The 27,757-nt window shown below is 50.5% G+C and overlaps 1 protein-coding gene across 2 annotated transcripts; it reads right to left on the minus strand.

Moving 5' to 3' along the window:
• Window positions 1-6,953: 6,953 nt before the first annotated feature.
• Window positions 6,954-27,665, minus strand: LOC122374170 (ubiquitin carboxyl-terminal hydrolase 31-like). 2 transcript variants are annotated; one of them, XM_043352769.1, is made up of 16 exons: window positions 26,721-27,659; window positions 26,388-26,491; window positions 21,807-21,945; window positions 19,998-20,136; window positions 15,901-16,045; window positions 14,265-14,385; window positions 13,496-13,653; window positions 11,747-11,857; window positions 11,190-11,319; window positions 10,445-10,703; window positions 9,769-9,909; window positions 9,319-9,399; window positions 9,175-9,288; window positions 8,628-8,800; window positions 8,028-8,219; window positions 6,954-7,476 (listed from the first exon to the last, which is right to left on the minus strand). In XM_043352769.1, the coding sequence occupies exons 1-16, from the start codon at window positions 27,435-27,437 to the stop codon at window positions 7,270-7,272; spliced, it is 2,931 nt and encodes a 976-aa protein (XP_043208704.1). In that variant the 5' UTR covers window positions 27,438-27,659; the 3' UTR covers window positions 6,954-7,269. The 2 variants fall into 2 exon arrangements, with proteins under 2 accessions (XP_043208704.1, XP_043208703.1); XM_043352768.1 differs by having other exon boundaries at window positions 9,175-9,399; window positions 26,721-27,665.
• Window positions 27,666-27,757: the final 92 nt, after the last annotated feature.

Below are 27,757 nucleotides of genomic sequence, written 5' to 3' on the forward strand. Positions count from 1 at the left end.
GGCGCGTGACCCGGCCTATACCCTGAGGGGATCGGGAACTCGAAATAGAGTGCACAGTGACCCAGGAGAGTGAGCTACCCCGGCCGGCTAAAAAACTTCCAGTCAGTGCAGCGGCGTGATCTTATCAAGCAAATGAGCAATCTGAGGGAAGCCATTTCATTCGTACCTAATAATTGTCGGTGACCTTGAGGAGCACTCAAATTATAACCAAAGTAGCTGGTCGCTGGAACGGAAAGACAATTCGGCGAAATGAAGAACATTGAGACTGAGTGTATAAAATGGTGAAGCTTTCGCGGTCACCTTGGGAGGTTTATCAATACCCAATGACGTGTTTTAAGGCGATCATCCGCGCCCGAGTCGAGCCTGCCTCTGGCTCGGGGTACTGTGATGGCGGTTTTATGGTCCTAAATTGACACCATGGGGACGCGGTGATGAGGCGGGGCACGCCACTCGGTGTCAGAAGGTCATAGTGATCAGACCCGGTGGCCGGTGCACTTCTATGACCTGCCAGCTCAGCAGCCCATGGCGGCTCATCATGAACCGGGGTGAAGGGTGCACCGAAATTAACGGCACAACGCGACAGAATTCGGTTATTAGTTGCATTGAACAGACACCCATTAATTACTTAACACTTACATAACACGATGATTCGCTTTCACACAATTTCAAATTGAAAATGTTTGACATTTGTAGTAATATAGGTGCGTAAGTACGTTTTCATTCTGAAGCAGTTTTCGATGGTTCTTCATTGGTAGGCTACACACACATTGCTTAAATTAAAAGAGAGCTGACAAAATAATCTATCAGCAAATATGAATTCATTTGGGGAACAGTACATACAGCTCTGTTCGACGCTTTTAACGTTTGATTTGTGCAGACTTACAAAACCTGTGAGAGCGAATTTGTATGTAACGAGAGCGTTACTTTACTGTGCGAGATTACTGCACGAGTAAAACAATTATCTACCGTGTAGCATTCTTATAAAAAATATTCATGGCAGAAAGTGCTACAATAAGCTCCATTTTAAGACTCCTTGCTATTTGTCATAGTACTATTATTTAGACCAAAATGACCACTTTGCGCTCAAAGAAAAAGATGAACCAATGTGTGTTGTGCAATCACTGAGCACCCAGCCCAAATGTAACCGCTTTCTTTAGAGTGCGCAATTGGCCAAACGTCAAACGTCCTTCAGGCCTATGGTGCACACTTAATTACCTTCACAAAGTTCACTAATCTAAGCCCTTCCTCTCATGGCAAATTCAAGGGCGAACTTCTCCCCAAAGCCACGACCTCACTAATTAATTACAATAGTTCATATTGCTAATGGAACGGTTTAGGTTAGCGACAAAGTTACTGGAAGGCTGCTTCATATAACGATCAACTACAAGGGCTGTGAAATTAAGCGCAATAGCCTAAAAAGGCAACAATGATACTGCTAATTGTTGGTCAGCGTCCAGCGGGTTTATTTGACGTTTATAGACATTTCCAGTAAACATAAAGGCGACAAAACTTTTTTTCCGTTGAGCAACTGAACATTGCAATGAATTGCTTTGAGTGCGATAAAACTAGAGCTACGATTCAAGATTCATAAGCAACCATAAATCTATAAAAAGCCCGTACATATAATAAAGTAAGAGTCATTCAGCTATACATATTTCGGGACGCGAGACATGCAAAGATTAAAGGCAAAGTTCAACATTCAGCTGCATAACTGCCAGTACGCGTCAAGAAGCATTTCATCGATTCATGGCACGTAGGGCCCGGAGTGCAGCTTTTGAATGCAGAGCCGCTTATCGTCATTTGTCAAAGGCTAACAAAACACCATCGCTGGAATGGGTGTGAAAGCTTCTAGCCAGGCGTCAGGCCTCCTGCTGGCAATGGTGCTACTGTTGTTACTGGGTATACTTGATCTTTACCCCCTTAGCCCCTCACCACACAAAGGCTCGGTATCGCCTCAGTACTACCCTCGCTGTCCCCTCCAACTTACCCGTCTTCCTCTTAACCGTCCATCCCGTGTGTCCACTTCACTGCCAGTCTCACTTCCTCAGTCCACCCTCGCTGCCTACTCCACTGTCCACTCCACTGCGTCCACCGTGGTCCACGCGTCCACACCTGACGGCAGACGCCACGCCACTGGACGCTCAGGTGCCCCCCCCCCCGTGGCTAGGTGCGCCGCCGCTGTGCGCCGCCTGGGGCGATTCGGTCGGCCAGACAACACGGGGGGCGACGCACACCGCAGGGGGGGGGGCACGGGCGGGGCGAGCAGGGAGGGCGGGACCAGGAGGGGAGGGAGGAGGCGGTGCCAATGGTAGTGTGGAAAACTAAAGAGATTAAATGTTATTGAGGACCATGAGGGACTTACCTTTGCGAAAGCAATGGATCGATGCGTTTATTAATTTGATGTTCAGTAAATCAAGAAGTGGAAGACACCGTATCAGTTCATTACCTGAATTTATGGGTAGGTCACTCGATCGCGTGTCAGAGAGCTGAGCAGACGACCCACAGTGAGCACGTGCTGCAATCCATGCGGACGCTCGAAGTGTCGCATGGCAGCGTCGCAATGCGACACAGAGTATATCGTAGACGAAACTCGGATTCCCAGCTCAAGGCGTCCAGCCTTGGGTTCAGCAAGGGCCGTTAGAGTCTAAATAGCCTCATAAAGACCAAATGCGGCCGGCTGGTTAACGAGCGAGTAAGCAAATTGGAGTTAATGCCTCGTTTAACATCAGATGTTGCCGGTTAACCTCGCTGCTTTTAGTGGTTATTATCTGAAACGCGGACATTGAAATAGCACAACGTAAGATGTCAATTGGTTAGAGGAAGGGAGGTAGTTGATTTAGTGGTGCAAAGAAGCAACCGCAAGAGGGCATCGTATGTATAAAATGGAAAGGCTACCAAGCGCGCACTGCGCACGCAGCTTTCATCAATAGCACCACCATCGAGTTTATGTCCTGTCTTTGTCAGACGCTGACCTCCATGACATTTCAACAGACACACCGTCCGAGATCTCTGCGATTTTGTCACGGTGGTGCATCGCTGACACGCTGTGTCGGCTCTGTGACGGGCGCAGACAGCCGGAGCGCTCAGGGGACCTAATCTCACTGATGGGCGACCATGGCGCGGCTACGGCACGAACCGACCGGGTACGGGGGCGGCGACAACCCAGCTGACATGGTGCACAGGCGTGTCGACAGATACAGCTGACACGGGTACAGGGGCGGTGACAACCAGCTGACAGGGTGCAAAGGCGTGTCGACAGCTACGCGGGGTTATTCCCCAGCTTGGGTAGACAGGATACGTTTTAACCCGCGACCTGGTGGGGGGGGGGGCTATTTTTTGCCCCCCCCCCCCTCCAGACTTTTCGATATATCTCCAGAACCGCTGCGCCGATCGTCACCAAACTTTCAGTACCCTCCCGGACATCAATTTCACACATTGTGACCAAAATTTTTTTCCAAAAGCTATGATAGGTTGGCTGGAAATGACGTCAGAGTGACGTCATGTTCTGCCGTTTTCGACCCAAAAAAGGGTTTCGCGGGAAGAGCTGTCAGGCCTATAGCTTTGCAAATACAGAAAAATGATTAAGACATAAAAGCTGTAGAATTGACAGGGCTACAAAACTGCTATCTCGGATTTTTGAAATTTTTGGATTTTGAACCCCAAAAATCAAAAAATAATTTTTTGGGATATAATAATCGAATTATCCAAAAAGTTTTTTAATTTCGCAAAAACCGGAATATATGTGATAGTCCTTACCGCTTTCCATCCACATACCAAATTTGAGATTGATACCTCTTTTTTTGGCGAAGTTATAGCGAAAAAACTGTTCAAAATTGATTACGTCAAATTTTTAAACTCACTTTTTAGCAATTCCAGACCTCGTAGCACAAAACAAAGACCACCATTGGACTCCCTGTGACGAGCTGCATCGAATCAATACCCATTTTATGCAAAACTATCAACTTTAAAATTTGACCTTTTTTGGCCTGACCTTGACCTGACGTTGACCTGTCCTTCACCAGAAAGTAACCTAAGCCTTACCTGATAGTCTTATAACCAACACCATTGAGTTGGAAATGAAAAATTGGCCATAAAACATGCATCACACAACCTAAGTAAAGTTGGGTTCATGTGACCTGACCTGTGACCCTTGGTGACCTGACCTGTGACCTGACCTGGTATTGTCAGTGACCTCTAATAGCAACATATCTACTAGGCAACTGACGCCCTATCGCTGATTCTCGACAAAATGCGTTTTCCTCGGTGTTAGAGCGCATTCCCTAGTAGACCCGTGAACGGTGAAACATTTCATCTTTGACCTGACCTGTGACGTCATCGGTGACCCCGAGGTCAATGAAATTTGGTTTCCGTCGACAAATTTGACAGGGCTTTCGAACGCCGTTTGAATTTTGCGGATCCGTCCAGTAGTTTCGGAGATACGAGGGGGGGGGGGCAAAAAATAGCCCCCCCCCCCACCAGGTCGCGTTATAAACAGAACCCACCAGGGCGCGGGTTAAATGCCATGGCGTAGTTTGCTCAGCTGAGAATAATTCAGACGGGTCGACGGCCTCAGAACCGAGATATCGCGAAGATGCCCGGCAAAAGTTTGAGATGTGCGTTCATTCAAAGAGCATCATAAAAGCAGCATCACCATAAACGAACTTCTTTCTGGTTTCTTTCAAAGACATCTTGTGCGGTTTCTATTTTACATTTTACCGTTCACAATTTCCTAACTCTGCTCCTAAAAAAAAAAAGATTTTTCCTTTCGGATGAAGTTCGCTAATGTGAACATACAGCAGGCGGAGAAAACACGTCCAACTACCGGATACCGTGCTAGCACCCGCAAATCTACCAAACATACCCTCGTAAATTCCCGGCCTCCATGCTAGGACCAGTCGACAGGCCGCCGAGCGGTTTTAACTGGCAAGTAGGCTGTACCGCACAGCACAGCTGCGCTGCGGCACAGCATCCTTCCTACACGGACGGTAGTGTATGTACGGTGCTCACTGCTCAGCGTCTAACTCCGAATCGGAAATGCTTCGTTGGACCCTGGACGACGGATGTTAAGACGTCGCTTAGGTCGAAAGCTGTGTGCTGTGTGCGATTGCCTTGAATGGGTCACTAAAGTGTACCTAATTGTCGTCTCTCGTAGTTGGTCTAGTTAGCTGGCCCGCTAACTCAAACTGCTCCTGCAGAATTCGCAGGTCCCTGGCCCTCCCTCAAAACACGTCGCTGACCTGACCTCTGGCGTAACTGGAAGCAAGGTAAAAACGATGACTTGCTTTGAAAACCAGGTTTTGAACATATGTAATGTCAAACATTAGCTCTCGCCGGCCAAGGAGGGGGGGGGGGGGGAGGGGCGGATGCCGCCCCTAGGATTTTTTTTTCGCGATAGCTCCGAACACGCCGGAGATAGAGAGCTGAAACTTGACAGAGCTAGCCTTTGATCCAAGACCTGTCTTGTGACACCAACCGCATTTTCAGGTCAGGTCACTGACCTATGACGTCATAAGTGAACCTCAACACGGTCCTTGGATGTCGCAACTTCGCAGCGCTCTCACTGCCAGAGGAGCTTTCAAAGGGAGATGAAACTTACAAGATATAGTATCCTCTAGAGGTCTCACAGCTTGCATATCTCGGATTTTTCCTAAAAGTCACATGAATTCATGTCGGTCACATAACCTCACCATTATATCTACCTAAGTCAATTAGTAAACATGAAAACTGCTATTTTAGCGCCAGGAATGGTCTCAAACTATCTCAACTTCACGGAATCACGAGTTCTTGCACTTCTTGCAAGGTCCGGTGTTTCACTTTTGCATTGTTGACCTTGCGTGACGTCATGGCGTCACTTGTCCCATTGTTTTTTTCGTCAATAACTCAATCGGACGACATGCAACATGACCTCCTTCAACCAGCTCCGTGACCTGGGGGGAGGGGGGGCGCTGACCTGACCTTGGCCCGAGGTCAACACCTCAAGGTGACCTCACCCGAACAAAAAGTATACTATTCGTCGCGCCTGAGTGAGGCAAACACCATAATGCCAAAATTGTGGCTCTGCGACCGTTTTTTGGCGAAGTTATTTATGAAAACTGAGCCCGTGCCTTGGGTCACTTGACCTGACCTCAGAGTTCACTGGTCGATCTGAAACCTTAAAATCGCTTACCAGTCGCTGCGTCTCGTAACGTCGCACACGCTCGTTTTTCCCCGACGCGCTAGCTCCACTTCAGGGGCGAATCGGCGAGGGGGTCATTCCAGCCGTCCGTCTCCATCGGCCGGCGCGTATGTATGTAGAAAACCGATAGGTCCGGCGAGGGTTGATATTTGAAGTAACATCCCTGAAGCCCTGGGCTGGCTCTGCGATTAAATGAAATGTTGCTGAATTCTCTGTTGTAAGAGTTTTGTCTTCCAGTCTATGTCCCTGGATATTTGTGTGTTTTTTTTTGTTGTTGTTGTTGTTGTTTCAATATGACTGAGACGTCCAGATGATGCGGTGATTTGCTAACCGCTCGAGCAAGTAGACCGCATAAACCGTTCACAATGGAAGCTGTCTTTGCTGCCAGAAGTAGTGTTCACTTTCACAGTAAAATGTAAAAAAAAAGAAGCATTACTTTATTGACGACTGGATGCACAGGTCGGCGTCCGATTGATCGAAGGAGAGGAATCCATCTTTAGAAACGGATTGATATCGGAATAGATATAATTCACTTTAGCAGACATGCTCAGGAACTAGAGACACGCCCAATGGCAATACGTGCTCTGCCTGCCTGGCCTTACTAGTTCTTCTGTCAATGCATTACTTTTACGCCCATCGAAGAAACATTGCTTACATGTAAGAGTCCCCATTAATGACATCGGGACATATTTTCCTGGTACATACACGCCGCTGTATGTCATTGATGTCCATCACTACGGCGGTACGGCCCCCACTCTTCCACTCGAAAATGCTCGGCTTGCTTTAAAATAGTATTGAAGAATGCACGATAAATACCCAGGCTTTGCACAGCGACGCCGTCTCGCGCCACAAGGCGACCGTAAAGCGCGCGCCGGCGCGAGGCCGGGCGGCGCGTCACAGTCGCAGTCTTACAAAGCCCGCGCGCCAGTGTACAAACCGATTATCGAAAAGCACCCGCGTCGCGCGCGCGCGAGCCCGCGTAGGCGCGATATGTGTGTGCGCGTGGGCGGCGGGCTAGAGCGGGGGAGGGGGCGGCGGCGGCCGCCCACCATTGCACAGTGCGGTGGCGGTAAGGGCGCGCGCGCGCGCGCTACTCAAAGCCGCGACTCCTCGGGAGCGCGGTGGCCGTTGGTCAGCGCAGTGGCGCCATCTGTGACTGGCGGCGTGCACTTGAGCTTGGCTGCGTCGCCGGCAGGGGCGCTGTCGTCGGCCTGCCGGACGAATATCTGGATTTTGTCGCCGAAGTGGGCGGCGTCGCCGTTTGTGGTCGGCTCGGACGAGTTCCGGCCGATCACGATCACCTGAAAAAGGGAGGCAAGGGGACTGTTAGCCGCGGCCTCTAACGCACAAACTAATTCATGTCCTTGACGTGGCAGAGTGCGAAACAGAAATGACAAACAAAGAAACGAACGGGTAGCCGGCTGAATTTCAGTCGGTGCAAATGCAAATTGGGAGAAAATAATATATCTGCTATTGTAACCTGCTAACAAAAATAGCATATATGAAACTAAGACACAAATTACTGACCTTGCTTTGACCTCTCCGACCAGTAACCTCTCAGTCTGCGTCCAGTGACCTCTCTACCTACATATAATACCACTGACCTGTGACCTTTCTGACCCAGCGGCCTTCGCTCATCAGTGACCGCTGCCCTGCAGCCCCTCTGCTTATGACTCTCCCCTGACCAGTGATCCCTCTGTGACCAGTGACCATTGACTATCCAGTAACCATTGACTATCCAGTGACCATTGACTACCCAGTGACCATTGACTACCCAGTGACCAATGACTACCCAGTGACCCAGTGATATTCTGCCCTGTAACCTTTCTTCCCAGTGACCCCCGTGACTGACCTGCGGCCGGCTGGGCATCCTTTCGTCCATATCCACCGATCCCCGGGAGGGGGAGCGGCCGCGGCCAGCCGACTGGCCATTGGTCAGCGCCGCCAGCGGTGACGTCACGCCGCCGGCCGGTGACGTCACCGAGCCGCCGCCGGAGGCATGTCGTGGCCTCAGCTGGGGCGTCAGCGCGCCCTCCAGCTCCACCTGTGGACGGGGGGGGGGGGGGGCACAGGGGGTTAACAGCTGGGAGACCCTGACATGGAGCAGGAGGGGGACGAGGGCCGAAATTGATATTGTTCTCATTTCTTTCTATGGGTAGTAGGCAGAACCAGAGTAAAACGTGGCGTCGAAGGAAGGCCGAAGCCCTACCACCACAGATGATGAAGAAGTAACCAAAGACGTAACCGAGGGGAAACTGAACGGTAATTGACGGGAAAACTTAGAGTAACGAAGCGATAACAGAGCATCAACGAAGAATATCATTGAAGAGTACCTACCTAACTAAGGGGAACGAGACGTGGGTAACCAAGGATGGTAACAGTCGTATTGAAAAGATGGTAACTGAAGGCCGGCAACTAAGATGAAAAGGAGCAGCAATTTTACAGTCCGTACCGTCTCCTCGCTGGCCAGGGGTGCCTCGTCGTCACTGCAGGGGTGGTCGGCCTGCGGCGGTCGGAGCGCGCCGCCGCCGGCCGGCAGTGTGCTGTAGACGCCACCGCGCGACAGGCGGGTCGGGGAGCCCTGCACCACCGCCGCCGCTGCAGGGGCCGGGGAGCAGTCGGCCGCTGGAAGGAAGAGGGGGAGATTTGGGTGGTTAAGAGAGTCGACACATATCACTGACAGTGCTTCCTGAGGGAAATCCATGCTGAATCCCGACACATACAATGCGCCATTGGCCAATATTGCGAAAAATATTTCGTTTCAGAGGGGAACCGGAGATATGAAATATTCCCGTCATTGACATAAATATTATAAGCATTTTCTGTTTACAGGTATCATAAGGACACAAACAAATCAGGAAGAGCGGGACTTACGAAGATAAACGCAATTCCAGCAACTAAACCCAAGGAAGAAAACCACTCGGTTCTCGCACTAAACAACACAGCAAGCTCACGCATTGAAAATCAACCAGCCTCTGAGCACTTCAGTAACAGCTCACCCTCATCTGTGGCGGCGGCCGCCGTCTCTGCGGGCTCCGAGCTCTCGGCGACGGTGGTTTCTGTCGCCGCCTCTCCCTCTGAGACACCGCCCACCGCGCCGGCCGGGGCGGCGGTGGGGGCGGCGGTGGGGGCGGCGGCGGGGGCGGGGGCGGCGTCTCCGGCCGCCCGCACTGGTATCCGGTAGGCCCAGTGGCGCGGGTGGTCGCCGCTCTCCGGGGTAGCCTCTGGGGATGGTGGACGGGTAATTAGTCAGTCGGACAGGTATAGAGCGGCGGGTAGGTTACCGAAAGTCAGACAGTGAATAGGCAGACGGTGGACGCAGACAATCAACACACCGGATCGTGGACTCAATGACTAGATATGGTCAGTGGAAACATCCACCCCTGGCGATGAGCTTGTGGACTTATTCCCGTATTATCGATTTTTAACTACAGCTAGGACTTCAACGTATCCAAGAAAACTCGAACTCATCTGATACTAGATACTGCACGTGCATTTCACACCAGTAAATACTGTGACACGGCACACCCTCCCCCTGTTTGCCTGCCCGAACGGCTGCCCGCCCTTCCCTTCCACGGTCTCTTCCGTCTGACCTGCTGCGCAGTTCCTCAGCGTCTGCCGCTGGTAGAACAGGATGTACGCGTCCGGACTGACAACGGCCGCCTCCTCCACACGCTGCACCCGAGAGTCGTCGTACCGGTACCAGTTGCCGTCCGTGGCGTTACGGCACAGCGCTGTACGGGGTACAGAGGGTACAGTCAGAGGGGTACAGTCGTACCGGTACCAGTTGCCGTCCGTGGCTTTACGACACAGCGCTGTACAGGGGTACAATACAGAGTTAGACGGGTACAGTCGTACCGGTACCAGTTGCCGTCCGTGGCGTTACGACACAGAGCTGAACGGGGTGCAGGGAGGGGTCAGCGGGGTAGAGGTGCACAGGGGTTCAGAGAGGCAAAAATAAAAAGGGCACAGAGGACACAAAAGGCAGAGATCACATTCGTATATTATAAAGACAAATTAGACGTGCGCATTGCCATCCAGCACCCCCATTACTTCCCTGGCCTCATTCCCGTTCTTTTTTAGTCCATCCTTCCTCTCGACCCGCCCTTTACACTCCCCGAACAGTGACCTCCCTCCTTCATCCCCCTACTCTCCATTCACAATTCAAGTTCTCCCTCCCCTCTCCTCTGTCTCTCCCTTCCTCCTTCGTTACCCCATCAGCCCTTCCTCCCACTTCTCCCCATCCCTCCCTCCCACTCTTCCTCTCACCAGTATAGTGTCCGCTCTGCAGGTCCTTCCCATGATGGTTACACACAGCGTACAGTTCGTACACCTCGCCGGCGCGCGCGGCCGCCGCGCCGCCGCGCTGGCGCCGTTTCCATGGCGACCAGCCGCTGAGGAGGCTGAGGGCGCCGGGCGCGGAGTCGGCGCCGGAGGGCCGGTGTGACAGGTGCTGCGACATGTCCAGTCGCTGCAGCGGGAACTCCACCAGCGTGGTCAACTTGGACGTGCTCCGCTGGTTGTTCGTCTGGGGAAAAACACCGAACGGGGGTGAGATTGGATGGTGTATTTAATAGAATGAATGATGGCAGTGCAGAGTGGATCCAGTGAGGCAGAAGATCCCATGTCGGGGACAGATGCCATAACGTAAAATAAAGAAGAGCAGTGGGCCAAGGAGGATAGACTAAAACCGCACGCCAAGCAAGTTGAACATCAGTTAAATCTTGGCGATCTGGACATTGGACGTAACAAATAAAAGAATATAATGGATTCATGATAGGATGTATACCTTGGAAATGGCTGATATAGAATCGTAAGTCCGCAATCTGTTACTTGCTAAAGCGTTTCAGCAGGGCCATTAGCAGTATCTAACTGAATCACTAGCCAGTAACGGTAGCTTCACAGCCCAGCGATTTGTTACCACCCCGAGCCGTTTCAGGCGCAGCCATTGGGCCATTAGCAGCATTAAACAGTATCACTAACAGCGCCGCCTGGCACGCCGGCGATTAGTTACCTGTCTGAAGCGTTTGAGATGTATGACCAGTATATCCGGTATCGACCAGAGGCTGAGCCGCTTCTCAGCCTGCTGACTGGACTGACAGCCGGGGCACCGCCAGCTGTCCTCCGGGCCCAACCGCTCCGACCTGAGGTCAGAGAGAGGTCACAGGGAGGTCAGAGAGGGGTCACAGAGAGGTCACAATACAGCCGGGGCACCGCCAGCTGTCCTCGGGGCCGAGCCTGCACAGAGGCGACAGGTCAGGCACATACCTGGTACATCAGAGGTCATACTTAAATCACATAAAGGTCACACAGGGGTCACAAGGAGGTCACAGGTCACGGAGAGGTCACAAGTCATACAAGAGTCACATAAGGTTCACCTTAATGCTGCTCGGCAGTCGGCTCGGGCTCCACCAAATGTTTTTTGTATCCAATACAAAATTCCTGGCATTTAGAAGAGCTGCATTCCATTTGTGAGAGAAGCTCTGAGCAGGCTAACACGCACGCAGAGACACGCTCAGATTCAGCTAACGAGTACGAGCACTTATTTCGCGTACAGTTACAGGCACTCACTTTGTGTAGAGCTGGAGGCACTCCTGGAGTGTGACGGGACTGAGCGAGTGCCGCGCCACCTCTCGGACAGTCCGGTGTTCCTCGACACAGTCCTCGGTGGAGGCCAGCACACTGAGAACACAACGGAACACGTCAGTCTCGGACAGTCCGGTGTTCCTCGACACAGTCCTCGGTGGAGGCCAGCACACTGAGAACACACAACGGAACACGTCAGTCTCGGACAGTCCGGTGTTCCTCCACACAGTCCTCGGTGGAGGCCAGCACACTGAGAACACAACGGAACACGTCAGTCTCGGACAGTCCGGTGTTCCTCGACACAGTCCTCGGTGGAGGCCAGCACACTGAGAACACACAACGGAACACGTCAGTCTCGGACAGTCCGGTGTTCCTCCACACAGTCCTCGGTGGAGGCCAGCACACTGAGAACACACAACGGAACACGTCAGTCTCGGACAGTCCGGTGTTCCTCGACACAGTCCTCGGTGGAGGCCAGCACACTGAGAACACAACGGAACACGTCAGTCTCGGACAGTCCGGTGTTCCTCCACACAGTCCTCGGTGGAGGCCAGCACACTGAGAACACACAACGGAACACGTCAGTCTCGGACAGTCCGGTGTTCCTCGACACAGTCCTCGGTGGAGGCCAGCACACTGAGAACACAACGGAACACGTCAGTCTCGGACAGTCCGGTGTTCCTCGACACAGTCCTCGGTGGAGGCCAGCACACTGAGAACACAGAACAGAAACGGAACACGTTAGTATGGTAACAGAACGGAATCCAGGGACCCATCTCAGTGCGAGGCCTGACCAGTGTAGGAAATGAAATGAGTTCTGCATCTTACAATGATCCTGTAATGTGAGATTATCCCGTAATGTAACAATGTGCTGTGACACGTAGATGCTCATTCAATCGCGATTGATTTGTTAAGCAAAATCTTATAAAGGTGTTGCTCCTCTCCAAGGTTCGTGAGCTATTCATTTCCTCTCCATGAACTGCTTCTATCTTCCAGGTCCTCTCCCCAGTCACGCTCCCCCTTCACTTATCTTTCCCCTCCCTCCCTCCCTCCCTCCCTCCCTGCCTCTCTCTCTCTCCCTCCCTCTGCCCACCTGTCGATGGCGTCCTGTTCCCACTCCAGCAGCAGTGTGACATGCTCTCTCTCCCTCCCTCCCTCCCTCTGCCCACCTGTCGATGGCGTCCTGTTCCCACTCCAGCAGCAGTGTGACGTGCTCTCTCCCTCTCTCTCCCTCCCTCTGCCCACCTGTCGATGGCGTCTTGTTCCCACTCCAGCAGCAGTGTGACGTGCTCTCTCTCCCCTCCCTTTCCCCTCCCTCTGCCCACCTGTCGATGGCGTCCTGTTCCCACTCCAGCAGCAGTGTGACGTGCTCCCTCCCTCCCTCTGCCCACCTGTCGATGGCGTCCTGTTCCCACTCCAGCAGCAGTGTGACGTGCTCTCCCTCCCTCCCTCCCTCTGCCCACCTGTCGATGGCGTCCTGTTCCCACTCCAGCAGCAGTGTGACGTGCTCTCTCCCTCCCTCCCTCTGCCCACCTGTCGATGGCGTCCTGTTCCCACTCCAGCAGCAGTGTGACGTGCTCTCTCCCTCCCTCCCTCTGCCCACCTGTCGATGGCGTCCTGTTCCCACTCCAGCAGCAGTGTGACGTGCTCTCCTCCCTCCCTCTGCCCACCTGTCGATGGCGTCCTGTTCCCACTCCAGCAGCAGTGTGACGTGCTCTCCCTCCTTCTGCCCACCTGTCGATGGCGTCCTGTTCCCACTCCAGCAGCAGTGTGACGTGCGGCGGTCCTACGCTGGCAGACAGCGCCTCCTCCACGGGCTCCGTGAAGAGCGGGTGTTGCACCGTGTGGTCCACGGGAACACCATCCACCACACGGACTGTGAACAGCGGCACCTGAGGGAGCAGAGGGGAGGAAGTTAGTACCTGACGGCGAGGGAGAGAGGACGCTAGAAAGTGAGACGGGTTTGCAAGGCGGCAACAACACAGAACAGCTGCAGGTTCAGTGGCAGCCCAGTAGGGGATATGTTACGTCCTTCGGGACCACTCAGCACGGCGGCTGCAGGTGCAGGGATAGATAAAAAGTAAAGCATACGCTCTACTACATGCATAACTATTATTCATGGCGGCAATCGTCGCTACCGTGGCGCCGATGAACCCATATAAGCATTACGTATGTCAATACCCGAGACTACAGAGCACAGCCGAGACTGTTAAGAGTGTAGAGCACCCTCCTCTTTCCTGTAAAATTTGCCAGGCATGGCATGGAATCGCCACGCACTTTGTATGTGGATCGCTCTTAAATGTAAATATAAATACAAATACAATACATGGACTATGAACGATTTACTGCATATGAGAGTAATCGCCACGCACTTTGTATGTGGATCGCTCTTAAATGTAAATACAAATACAAATACAATACATGGACTATGAACGATTTACTGCATATGAGTGCTTTTACTCCAGTATCGAGTCCTGTGGGCTAAGGACAGCGTCGGACTCACCTCCTGTGCCGAGGAGAGCACGTCGGGCTTCACGACGGCCGCCATCTCCTTCAGCATGAGCTTCTGCAGGTCCTCGTACAACACGTCCCGGCTCACCTGCATCACGTACGGAGAGCCGAACCTGCGGGAAGGTCAACAGGTAGGGTAACATAAGGTAGGCGTATACGAGATTATTTATCGTGGTGCTCGTAATGACCATGGTGAATAATGATTTGGGTTTTGATCTATGCCGGGAAGACTGGAGTGCGGAAGTCATCGGCGCCGAAAGCTGTTACACGCTGATTGCAGTAACATTTCCAGCCCGGCTGGACCTCCACGACTCTTGAGAGTGGTAGCTAATAAAACAGTGTTTCTTTTTTTACTCCCTGGTGACAAATGCTACAAAAAAAAAATTGAGTTCGCCAGCTATTTGGACCTTTAATTTATCCGTTTATCCGCGTTAAGTTTATCCGCTACACAGAGCCCTTCCAACAGATAGGACTACGCAGCACGATCAGTCACGATTGAAGCCAGCAAACGCAAGTCGTCGTCAACGCACCGTGCGAAATATGAAGGTGAAAGGAACACAACCCAGTTTCACATTGATTTAACAATATTTATGAATTGCCACTAGGGCTCAAATTGCAGATGTCACGATAAAGGTGGGCGGAGTAGTGCAAATAGCAGTGGTTCTTGAAAAGCGTTCCTAGGAGAGCTTCAAGGTGCGTAAGCCGTGAGAACATGGACGCGTTTTTTTCAAACAGTAATTCAGTTTTATGTAAATTTACTTGTGATTAGTAATCGCAGCACCATTAAGAGCGCGTAAAATGCTTTTCTTTTTGTGCAATATGCAAATGTGCTGAAGCTGCAGTGACATGATGCGTTCATTAAAACAGTTTCATTAAAACTAAACGCAACATCCCATGGCTGCAATAAGCCATAAAAAAGCATTAAGACTTAAAAAAGCTTGAAGTTGCAGAAACAGATATTAGCACCCAGGTTCTTACAAAAAGCAATGAACTTGTTTCAAAGCGAGGCAAAATGGCAGTTACATATATTAAGCGCGTGTTAATTTGAGCTCGTTGATAAAACAGACCTCCATCCGTGGGCCTCAGTCTTTGATGACTCTGAGTGGGGATGTTTACTTCTGATTCTGAAAGGAATAACTTATAAGATTTATGGGTTTCGGTGTAGTTGATTCGTTGTTTGTTTAAGGAAAAAACACAGAATGACATCCACGTTATCATGACACCACACACCACCTTGCACATTTCGGGAGAAAACTCGCATCTTTGAATGAATTTTACCGCAACATATCAGATCGTTCTCACCCACTTAGCTATGAACTCAATGAAACATTACCTCACCGAGGCACCCTGATACACCAGTTTTATCCGCCGCCGCTCCTGTGAGACGCTCCTCTGTGTTCTCCGTAGAAGATAATATGGCCGGTCGTCCTACCTGATATTATAGGCACACCATAGCTGTCGCCGCTCCTGTGAGGCACACCACTGAGATAACCCTCAGCTCGTTCCTACCCGTGTGGTACTCCCGACTTGGAGAGACAGAGGTTGGCCCACACCAGCGTCACGGGCGCGTCCTCGTCACAGGGGTTTACTCCACAGTTACCCCTGTGTTACCCCCGTGTTATCCTTACCTGTGAGGTACTCCCGATTCGGAGAGGCACAGGTTGGCCCAGACCAGCGTCACGGGCGCGTCCTCGTCACAGACCCGGGACGCCGGCGGCAGCTCGATGCAGTAGAGACGCTCCGTGTCGCCGATCGTCCACACGGCGTCAGCGTCTGTCAGAGAGTGAGAAATGTGGGTTCGAATACCGGCAGGGGAGGGTGTTTTAGAAAGTGGCTGAGCTATAGGTGGATGTAGGCCGTAATACAGCTTAAATCGGTTATGTATACGCAACAAAATATCATACTGCATCTAAAGTTACAAGGCAAAGCAACAACATCTTATGACTAGATAAGTGAAACTTTTTTAAACATAAAGGTACTGTATTATAGAAAGCCTTCGCAAACGCGTTTCGAACATATCTTCGTCAGTGCTAGCTTCCCATAATACAAAATCAAAATCAAAATCATTTATCAAGATATGTTCGAAACGCGTTTGCGAAGGCTTTCTATAATACGGTACCTTTATATTTAAAAAAAGTTTCACTTATCTAGTCATACATGTCACAATGAACGTTCAACAACCAGTAAAACGCCTTTTGGGCGAAGAACGAGCGAGCGAGATAGTGAGCCCTGTACGTGCGGAAGGGCGAGAGGGTACTTCCAACGGGCTTGCGCAAAGCACCCTTCTAAACGGTCGCTAGCGGTGTACCAAATTTGAACGCAATCGGCCCAGCCGTTCCTGAGATCTGGAAGCGGCATTCTGCACGTGCGCACGTGCAAACGGGGTCCAAACTGACTTTTGCACGGCACCCTACTAACTGGTCCCCAACCGTGTACCAAATTTGAGCGCAATCGGCCCAGCCGTTCTCGAGATCTCGAAGCGCCCCCTGCACGTGCGCACGTGCAGTAGCACCTTAACCGCAACACATGGGAATGCATTGTCTGGTGGGTGCCTACCTGTTTGCCAAGTTTCAGCGAAATCGCCCCAGTAATTACCGAGTTATTAAAATGGGAACAAATTTGACACCTCTTATTGTTGTATTTTGCACGTGCACTGGGGGTGACCCACATGCATCGGGAGTATCCTATTTTTGGTAGAAGGGATGCTGCTACCCTACAAAAATTGCCGCAAGCCAATCGCCCAAGCGGCTGCTGAGATATGAGCCTCTCAAAATCACTACTTTTGCAAAACAGCTTGAACACCCTTGACTTTTCACGTGGCACGTGCCACGACGGTCACTGAGATGTATCAAAAGTAGTCAATTACGGGGTAGAAGGGATGGGGCTACCCAACAAAAAAGACCGCAGGCCAATCGGTCCAGCGGTTGCTGAGATATAAGCCTCTCAAAAGCGTTACAGGCCGGGCCGGGCCGGGCCGGGCCGGGCCGGGCCGCTCATACTGAGATTTTTCCGTTATGTTGAAAAGACTCACTTCGCTCGCTGCGCTCGCTCGCTCGTAACAACATCTTACTTAACGCAGCATGGCGTCACTGCCAAATTTGGCGACCCTGTGCACGGTTCGTCGGAAGGTCATCTCAGGCTCAAAAGAAACGATATATACCATTCGAAAGCTGACGGTGAGCTGAATCCAAAAATGTAATTTTTATCAAAATCGATCGATGACCTTTTTTGAAAATTGCGTTTTTGTAAAAACTTTATAATTTTGTATTCAACGGGCTGTCACGGACATTCTTGAAAACATAAACATGTATTTTTGAGTTCCAGTGAAAGCTGAACGCCAAAAGAACAATATCTAGCGAAGCAATATTTCCAAACATTAATATGCGTCTCCCACAGCCGACAATAAGGCGCAATTACACAGCTCAGTGTCACGATGGACCAAAGTCAGCCACACAGAAGCGTGAAATGACCCTTATCGACTTGTAGACCCGGCGCTCTCGGCCCGCCTGACCGGCCACGGCAAGGAGGTTTGGCTGTCGTTCTACTAAATAGACGTCATATTTGTTAGTTTAACGATTCAAGTCGGTACTTAAGTTATTCAGGATACATATTGAGCAGAAGATTCATTGCTCTGTCATTTTCACATCATGCATTAATTTGCATTTGTTCATGTCTACTTTGCTCAATTGAGCTTGGTATCATGCCCATATAAGGAAAATTGGCCGCGCTGAAATGTCAGAGGTTGTACCGGTCTCAGCTCGGGTGGAGTGGGGGTAACGCCCGGCGGGGCAGGGTAACCTTTGACCGGTCGCACGGCCGAGCAGCTGTCACCAGTACAGCCTCTGACGGTGAAACCCCGCTCACTTCCCCTGCGCGGGCACTGAGCGCAGCTGGATGGAACAAAACATGTAGAAGAAAAATGTAAATTAAAGCATGTTGTAAATCAAGCAGAACAATGAATTTTCTTCACAGGTATCCTGAATAACTTTATTAGTGATGTAGACAGTTAAACTGACAAATATGACATTTGTTTAGTAGAACGAGAGGCGAACGTTCTTTCCGTGGCTGGTCAGGCGGGCCGAAAGCGCCGGGTCTGCGAGTCGATAAGGGTCATTTCACGCTTCTGTGTGGCTGACTTTGGTCCATCGTGACACTGAGCTGTGTGATTGCGCCTTATTGTCGGCTGTGGGAGACGCGTATTAATGTTAGGAAATATTGCTTCGCTAAATATTGTTCTTTTGGCATTCAGCTTTCACTGGAACTCAAAAATCCATGTTTATGTTTTCAAGAATGTCCGGGACAGCCCGTTGAATAAAAAATTATAAAGTTTTTCCAAAAACGCAATTTTCAAAAAAGGCCATCGATCGATTTTGATAGAAATTACATTTTTGGATTCAGCTCACCGTCAGCTTTCGAATGGTATATATCGTTTCTTTTGAGCCTGAGATGACCTTCCGACGAACCGTGTGTGGCAACGACAAACGTACCAAATCAACCAGACGAATCAGATAAAACTTTCTCCCCCTTTCCCTTACCCTGCAGAGTCTGTGTGAAGCCCGCATCGTCCAGCTGGCAGAGCAGCAGAGTCCCTCCCTCCCTCTGTCCCTCCTTCCTTCCTTTCTGTCTCCCTCTCCCTCCCTCCCTTACCCTGCAGAGTCTGTGTGAAGCCCGTATCGTCCAGCTGCTGACAGGGCAGCAGCAGTGCACCTCCCTCCCTCCCTTACCCTGCAGAGTCTGTGTGAAGCCCGTATCGTCCAGCTGCTGACAGGGCAGCAGCAGTGCACCTCCCTCCCTCCCTTACCCTGCAGAGTCTGTGTGAAGCCCGTATCGTCCAGCTGCTGACAGGGCAGCAGCAGTGCACCTCCCTCCCTCCCTTACCCTGCAGAGTCTGTGTGAAGCCCGTGTCGTCCAGCTGCTGACAGGGCAGCAGCAGTGCACCTCCCTCCCTCCCTTACCCTGCAGAGTCTGTGTGAAGCCCGTATCGTCCAGCTGCTGACAGGGCAGCAGCAGTGCACCTCCCTCCCTCCCTTACCCTGCAGAGTCTGTGTGAAGCCCGTGTCGTCCAGCTGCTGACAGGGCAGCAGCAGTGCACCTCCCTCCCTCCCTTACCCTGCAGAGTCTGTGTGAAGCCCGTATCGTCCAGCTGCTGACAGGGCAGCAGCAGTGCACCTCCCTCCCTCCCTTACCCTGCAGAGTCTGTGTGAAGCCCGTGTCGTCCAGCTGCTGACAGGGCAGCAGCAGTGCACCTCCCTCCCTCCCTTACCCTGCAGAGTCTGTGTGAAGCCCGTGTCGTCCAGCTGCTGACAGGGCAGCAGCAGTGCACCTCCCTCCCTCCCTTACCCTGCAGAGTCTGTGTGAAGCCCGTATCGTCCAGCTGCTGACAGGGCAGCAGCAGTGCACCTCCCTCCCTCCCTTACCCTGCAGAGTCTGTGTGAAGCCCGTGTCGTCCAGCTGCTGACAGGGCAGCAGCAGTGCACCTCCCTCCCTCCCTTACCCTGCAGAGTCTGTGTGAAGCCCGTATCGTCCAGCTGCTGACAGGGCAGCAGCAGTGCACCTCCCTCCCTCCCTTACCCTGCAGAGTCTGTGTGAAGCCCGTGTCGTCCAGCTGCTGACAGGGCAGCAGCAGTGCACCTCCCTCCCTCCCTTACCCTGCAGAGTCTGTGTGAAGCCCGTGTCGTCCAGCTGCTGACAGGGCAGCAGCAGTGCACCTCCCTCCCTCCCTTACCCTGCAGAGTCTGTGTGAAGCCCGTGTCGTCCAGCTGACAGAGCAGGAGTCGGTCCGGATCCAGGCCCGTGTCGGCACCTATCACAGACTTGAAGTCCGCCACCGACGAGCCGCTCTCCACACTGAAACCCATCCGCACCTGAGGGCGAACACGAGGGTGGAAAAGGAGTCAATGAGGGGTCAACAGGGGTCAGTGAGGGTCAGCAGAGGTCAGTGAGTGTCAACAAAGGTCTGGGATAGTCAACAGAGGACACCAAAAGTCAGTTGAGGCAGCTAGAGGCCACTGACGGCAGTGTTAAACACCCGGCTGAAGGTTATATTCATCAAAAAGATAAATGAAGCTGGTCGCAGTTTGCCAAAATCAAATGTAAAATTACCTGAAGGGGGATATAATGTGGCAGGGATCTGTTTCCCTCCCCCCCCCCCCCCCCCGTCCCGCAGAATCATTTCTGTCACGCAATATTTGAAACACATCAAAACAATATTTCCTTTGTAAATAAAATCTTTCCCTGGCAACAGACTGTCGTTCATAAATTATACATCACTACATGAGCCCCCAACCGGACATAGCACCACTGAGCGGCCCGATCCCGCCAGCAGCAGCAGCGTGCGACCGGACCCAGCCCGTCCCGGCCGGGCGACAGCCGACAGTGACCCAATTGAATCCGGCGTTAGCACGCGGGCGGACGCTGCATTATTCAAATGGCCCACCACTTTGGAGGCCGGACATAAGCCAGGGGCGGGGGCGGGGGCAGGGGCGGGGGGGGGGCGGGGGCGGTGACATGAGTGCAGCGTTCAGCGAAACAATACCGGGCAGCTAATGTCGACTACCGGTGCCACCGACGCTTCCAGTCGCCATGGCAACAGAGCCTGAGTCAAGGAAGCCAACTTTGAAGGCACCCTGGCGATTTCCTTTGGAAAATTACCGACAAGAAAAGAATTCCCGTGATTGAAACTGTGTCAGCTCCGAACGATCAAAGGCAGCACGCTATACAATTTCACGACTTGAATCAATACTATCAAACCGAACGATACCGCGATTGTATGTTGTGGGAAGGGATTCAAAGATAGCTAACAGGGAATGCAGTAGCCTCAGAGGAAAGCAGAAGCTGTTGACAAACTACCGAAGACAACATACAGCAAAGAGAGCTGAACTAAGTCTATGCAAAGTTGCATCAAGCCAATGCAAAGGCCGACCTTCGCAAAGTTCCCTGCAAGGGCAGCGCTTATCAACCGCGCTCCACTTCAGCAGACAATAAGGAGCGTTCCGAACCGATCAACAGCGCCAATCAGACAATCAGCAGCCTGATAACGGCGATACGAACAACAGCTCTGCTGCGGCACCTGGCCGGTCAGAGCTGGGTTGATAAACAGCTCAAGGACGCCATAGTCGGAACGGTATCGATCCGCGGTTAGAGAGTGCTAAATCAACTGACAGCAAAAGTGGTCGAGATCTTGGCGAAGTGATTACAACAGTAGCGTTCTCCGGCTGATTGATTCTCACGTATTGTGGGAACGGGTCAGAAAGGAAACAAACAGACACGCAGCGAGAACACAGAAAACGAATTTAAATCCCCATAAGTGGCGCCAGCAGCACTTAAATCCGTAATTGGAGACGTGGTTAGTTTTGTACAGCGCTTCCAAAACTTCCATGCATACATCCATGGCATATAATGAAAAACGACTATAAAAATGTTAACCATTAGCAGGTGGCTAGCAAAACTGCTGATAGCTTTACCTTCACTTACCGCTGCAGCCGCTCATTGGCCCACTCTCACCTGTCGCAGCTGCTGATTGGTCCGCACTCACCTGTCGCGGCTGCTGATTGGCGTAGACGAGTGTGGCGATGAGCGGCCGGATCTGACGCTGCAGAATGGGCACGCTGACACAGAGGAAGGGGTCGAACGTGTTGCTCTCCTTCCGGCAGTTCGGACAGCGCAGCGACGACCTGCAGCCAAAGAAAGACACGGGGACAGGTCAGGTCGCCGGTCGGCTGAACGCAGATTTGTCGTAGTTTGTAAATAAAATGATGAGAGTGCATTCTGTATACCGGGTGGTATGCAAAGTGCACTGTGTAGTCTGAGTCTAGTGGCTACGCACAATCCGCATAGAAGGAAATCCGGCGGAACTCATCGGAGTTAAAAAAAGACAGCCACACACGCACATTTGTTATATAGGCTACTTAGCACTGATCTTCAACAGCTCGATACCAGCACGAGTCGTTTCACCCAATACTATGTAAGGGGTCAAAAGCACATTCCAGTTCGTTTTAAAAAGTCGATGCATCCGAGAAGAGCAAGTAGCTCAGACGGCTATAACATATCGTCGCGTGCCACGGCTGATCAGCTTGCCGTTTGACGGCGGCCCCAAAATAGAAACTTATCGGGGATAGGGTAACAAATTTAGTGCCGATTTTAACCCTCGCCCATGTAGGGGGGGGGGGGTTGGTGCAACCCCCCCCCCCCCTGAGGTTTTTCGGAAATAGTGCAAAAACGGCGGCGCGCAGCGCCGCCAAATTTTGGGTACCTTATGGGGCAAGCCTTGCGCATCTTTTGATAAAAAAAAATTGACCGGGTCATGTCAGGTCACGGAGTTATGACGTCACAAAGGGAACAGCCTCCGGCCGGATTTTCACAAACTGAGTGCCAACGCCCGAGGTTTCCTGCCGGTGGTACGAAGATCGGTTGATGGATCGTGATGAAACTTCCCATGCATGTTGGGGCAAGTATTGGCTATCATATGGTATAAGAAACTTGACCGGGTCAGGTCAGGTCACGGAGCTATGACGTCACAAGAGGAACAGCGTCCGGTACTATTTTTGAAAAGCGCCCGAACCACTATTTTGCTAATTCTTGTCACCTCAATGGGAATATGCAGCAATATTAGCTTCTATAGGGAGCAAATGGACCTCCCAAATCCAAAAATACAATCAGATTTCAAAAATTTAAATTTTGATTTTTCGAATTTCTGCCGCCGACTGTGACCTTGCCGACTTCCGGCGCTCCCAACGCGCCATTTTTAGAGCTAGGGAAACGAAATACATACCAAACGATAGAGAATTGATCAAGGAACACGATAGTGAAGGTTTCAAGTCGATATCTCCCACCGTTTTGCCGCAATCGCCGCCGAAAGTTGAAAAAAGTCTATTGTTCCGAAAATTTGACCTTTGACCGGTCAAAAGTAGGTCAAATGTTGACCTAGGACCAAAAAATATACCACCAATCGCGAGATCTCGGCGAGAGCAATCCGTTGGTCTTTTCCGCTAAGCTCTACGACGCTCCGTTTTCAAACGCCAAGGGGGGGGTCGCACCAACCCCCCCCCCCTGCATGGGCGAAGGTGGCAGATCGCCGTTTACGGGCGAGGGTTAAAGACATGAAACTGTGCCTGGTTCGTTGGGTCACCGACAGAAGCTTTCTACTGCTGTCAATTTCAAACAACTTTCAGAGACATTTAAAACAAACTCACTCAAAACTGTTCACTGACATCAAGCTCATTGTTGAAATATACCCAAAATATATGAAGCAAAAGTGAGCAAATATCGCAAGACAGTTAAGAATTCTTCTTCTAAATGCACCGTGGTATCGACCGAGCCCAGAAACTTCCTCACACCCAACTGACTCCTGATCTCTGCCCCCCTCGACCCCCCCCCCCCCTCCTACACCGAACAGATCCAACTCGTAGTGCCCACGCTTCTGGGAACATTGTGCCGCCTCCACCGACTCTCCCAATCCGTTGAAGGCGGACGGGGAGCGTTGGTCCACTGAGTTTCACTGCCCCGGAAACTCAACTTGGCAGAATGACGCGGCGAAAGGTCATCTAACCGGAGACAAATCCCTACCAGTCCCTCCCCACACACAGTTCCACCGGCGCTCCTGTCTAGACCTCAGCGCTGGACACTCAACTCGGCAGGATGACGCTGCAAAAGGTCACTCTAGCCCCGTGCCACACTCCCCACCCGCGGGTCCGCTGCACACTAGCTGATGTGATCGACCACCGTGTGGGGAAGGGGAGGGGAGGGGAGGGAGGGAGGGGACCGAGCCCTGTTGCACGCGGGGAGTCCCACTGAGTGCTGCTGACCGCCGCGGGGAGTCCCACTGAGTGCTGCTGACCGCTGCCAGACGGGGAGTTTCGATATCTGGCCGGCAGCGCGACAGGCCGTGGGGGGCACTGCACGGGAGAGACCGACCGCACCGGCGGGAAATTCATTGGGACCGATATGTTCCTACTTCCTTGTAAGGAGGATTTATTGGGCTCAGTGGATACAATGAAAATAAAAAGAGGAATCAAACATCGAAATAGTTTTCTGGGACCGGTAGCTGATTTGTAACATTGGTTTATTTGAGAAAAAGTAAAACAATGCCTCATAAAGAACTTTCACAGGGATGGAAGACAACCAAATGAAATGACTTGATAGCATCATCACCTTGCTCTTATCAGCAAACACATTGCTTTATCTTTGGCACGCATTGCTTAAACTGTGATATCTCTAGCATAATAATATGGCACATGGGGGCTGGGGAATACCTAGCACTGAATCAACAAAAGGATTCAGAAAGCAACAGTGCCAACTCAAAAGGCAGATAAGTATACTGCGCAGCTAGGACCAAGATTACTTTACTTATAGATAGGACACTCATCCCCTCACAGCTGAGGGAACTGGATAGGATGGCCTGTTCTGAGTATTCAGTGTCCAGATCAGCTTCAGGTAGGAGCCAGTTATGCACCACCCAGGTGGCTGATGAGGCACCTTTGTGACACATGAGTCTGAGATAGGTACAAATTGCTATGAGCACATTTGCTATAAATATTTATGTTTATACATCATATAACAACATAACAATAATTTTCACACACCTATCAGTATTTCAATTAAAAAAAAACAGCATTGCATGGAAGAGTTGTTATTTTCTCAGGATATTCTTATTTCTAGAAGTTAGTTTCAATAAACCTAAGATTTACAATTTGATCAAGAATTAGGATTACTTTCAAAACTACCGTAAAACGGGGCTATAAGGGACAGTGGGGTTATAGGGGACAAATTTCGGGAAAAAGTTTTGAGGGATCTGGGTAATACAGTGAACGAGAAACAAAAGGAAATAGATATACAATATGAAACACTGATGTCTGGACATGCATGCCACATCACCATTTCCAAGATGCTTGTTGTTGTTCTCATGCTATGAGCTTTTGAAAAAAGTGCCAAATTCGCAACAAAATTGTAACCCCGAAAACTTTGCTTGTGGAAACACAACCACGGACTCTGGGACCTTCACAAAGGTATAGTCAATGACCACATGTATCCTGAAGATGCCCATGAAATTACATCCATGTACCCTCCTTGCCTCATCCTCATTTCCGCTTTTTTTCTGTTTCAGGTAGATTTTGATGTCAAAACGGGGCTTTAAGGGACACCGTCATTACCAGTCAAAGCGAGGAGTTAAAACAAGGAAAACATATTCGAAAGATGTAATCATGAAAGCTGTGGATGCAGTGAACAGAGGGATGCCTTTCAGGGTAGCTGAGCAGAAGTTTGGGATCCCAAAAAGTGTCATGTAGGCACAATAAGGCACCTGCTACCTGAAAACCGGGCCATCCAACATTCCTTGGAGAGGACAGAGGATGTCCTGTGGTGTACCCCTTCTCAGACATTGTGCAAAAGATCCAAGAACCCAAATACCTCACCAGGGGAATCATGGAAATCAAAGAGGTAAAGGAATACAATGAGTGAGCTGATATCAAACACCTCCAGCTCCAAGGAGCTGCCAGAGACTCTCTGCAGTCTTCTGGTGGATGGTGTTCTGGAGTTCAGAATGGCAGGAGAATGCCTCATTATCAAGTGGTTGTACTCATATCATTTGTGTTTTGATAATAACACATTATTATGTTTCCATATTTGAGTTTCCTTTATGGTATTTATGTTGAAAAAGGAAGTTACCTTTTCCGTCCTCCATTGGAAACTTTGATGGATGCCAATCCATTGTATGTGCACTTAAAAAACAAATATTTTGCACAGGAAAGCAGTAAACATTTTTAAAAACATAGTCTGTGTCCCTTAAAGCCCATTTGATGGTGCTACTAGAGTTTAAAAGGCCATAACAGTGCTCGTCCCTTAAAACCCCGGTGCGGGGCTATAAGGGACAAGCAACAAAAATAAAAAAAAATCATACATCTATGATACCAATAAAATGCATATTATGCCAAAAGACAGACCTAGTCAAGACCTGAAAAGTGGCAAAGTTTGAAGCCTGTGTAAGCAATAACCTTTGAATGACAGGTTGTCAAAGTCAAAACCTGTCCCTTATAGCCCCGTTTTACGGTACATTTATTCTCCATTCAAATAACAATATTCCACTAACAAAACAGATCAAATCTGAAATCACATTACATACCTGAACTGGGCCTGGAAGATGTCTTGGACAAAGCTGGCATTGCATCTGAGGTGATTTGCCAGGGTTTCTGCTGCCACGACCTCATCTGGCCTTCCGAGAGAGCCCTGCAATGAGAAGGCCAACCATCAGTGATCAGAATCACATTTTAGTAGGACATTTGAAAAATATGAGCATACCTATGGTTTACACCTCGTTCAACATCATCAGTTGATTACTTTCTATTTATTTTGCTGAATTATCAAACCATAGGTATCTAATTAGAAAAATTCCTCATGGAATAATAAGTAGAAAATAAAATGAATGACAAAGGTGTGAAGCATGGGATGCAGTTACCTTTATTTTTCTGTACTTTTTCTTGGTCGCTGTGTTGAGGTCCTCGTGGACCTTGTCCAGCAGCCACATGAGGAACTCCTGGGCATCATGCTGCTCATTTCCTCGGAAGTGGCTGCCGTACTTCTCCACATACACTTTGAACTGTGACGAAACCTCAGAGTTGTACTGCCTCGACCATATGGATTTCAAGGTCACGGCAAGCTGCTCAGTCACCTCCCCCTTGGTGCCAAACTTCTTGGCGTTGGCGCGGGTCCGTCTGCAGAGGTCTGCTCGATACTGGCCAGTCACAAAGTACTCAGCTAGGACATCAGTGTTGCTAAGACACTGCAGCACTGCGTTGATGAAGCATGTGTTTCCGTGATTGCTCAAGCCGACCACTCCAGGGACTTCATCAGTGCCATATTGAATGTAATCACATGCTTCATCCACTCTTGAGCCATCATACTTTCTTGAATGCTTGTCCCTGGGTAGAGTAGTAACAGTCCTCACCATTCGGTCAATAAAGTTGCTGAAACCCCTCATCGAAGGTCTTCTGCGGAGCTTGGGAAGGTCTGAGTTCAGATCAGTGTTACCTTCCATTTTGGCAAGCGTGGCACTCTTCTGACTGTCTCTGGCATTCATTCGGTTCAGCACATCGCTCATGTTGTACCTGGGCAATGTGAACGTCTGGTGTGGAGAAAGGACCCCTTCTGGAGCATCCACACAAGCCTCTGTCATGTTATAAGATAGGTCGACAATTATAGCGCACCATTAAACTGGCAAAAAATGATCGATAAGTTTCTTCGACTGAAAATGACTAAGCCGTAAATCACACTCCCGTGCAACTGAACACTTATATAAAAATATATCGCATTTATAAACGGCACTTAGCCGTAATTTCCAGCCACGCCCATTCCTCACACAGCCCGCACCGCAACCACACAAACACACAAACGCGCAAAGGACGTGTCTAAATGTTTACGCATGTACCTAGCCAGTGTCTTGTGACGTCATAAATTCAGACCAATCACTTGAGAGAATGTTTTTAGAGATGCAAA

Source organism: Amphibalanus amphitrite, unplaced genomic scaffold (genome assembly GCF_019059575.1).
Source record: "Amphibalanus amphitrite isolate SeventyFive unplaced genomic scaffold, NRLGWU_Aamphi_draft 001615F_arrow, whole genome shotgun sequence".
Taxonomy (NCBI): Eukaryota; Metazoa; Arthropoda; class Thecostraca; order Balanomorpha; family Balanidae; genus Amphibalanus; species Amphibalanus amphitrite.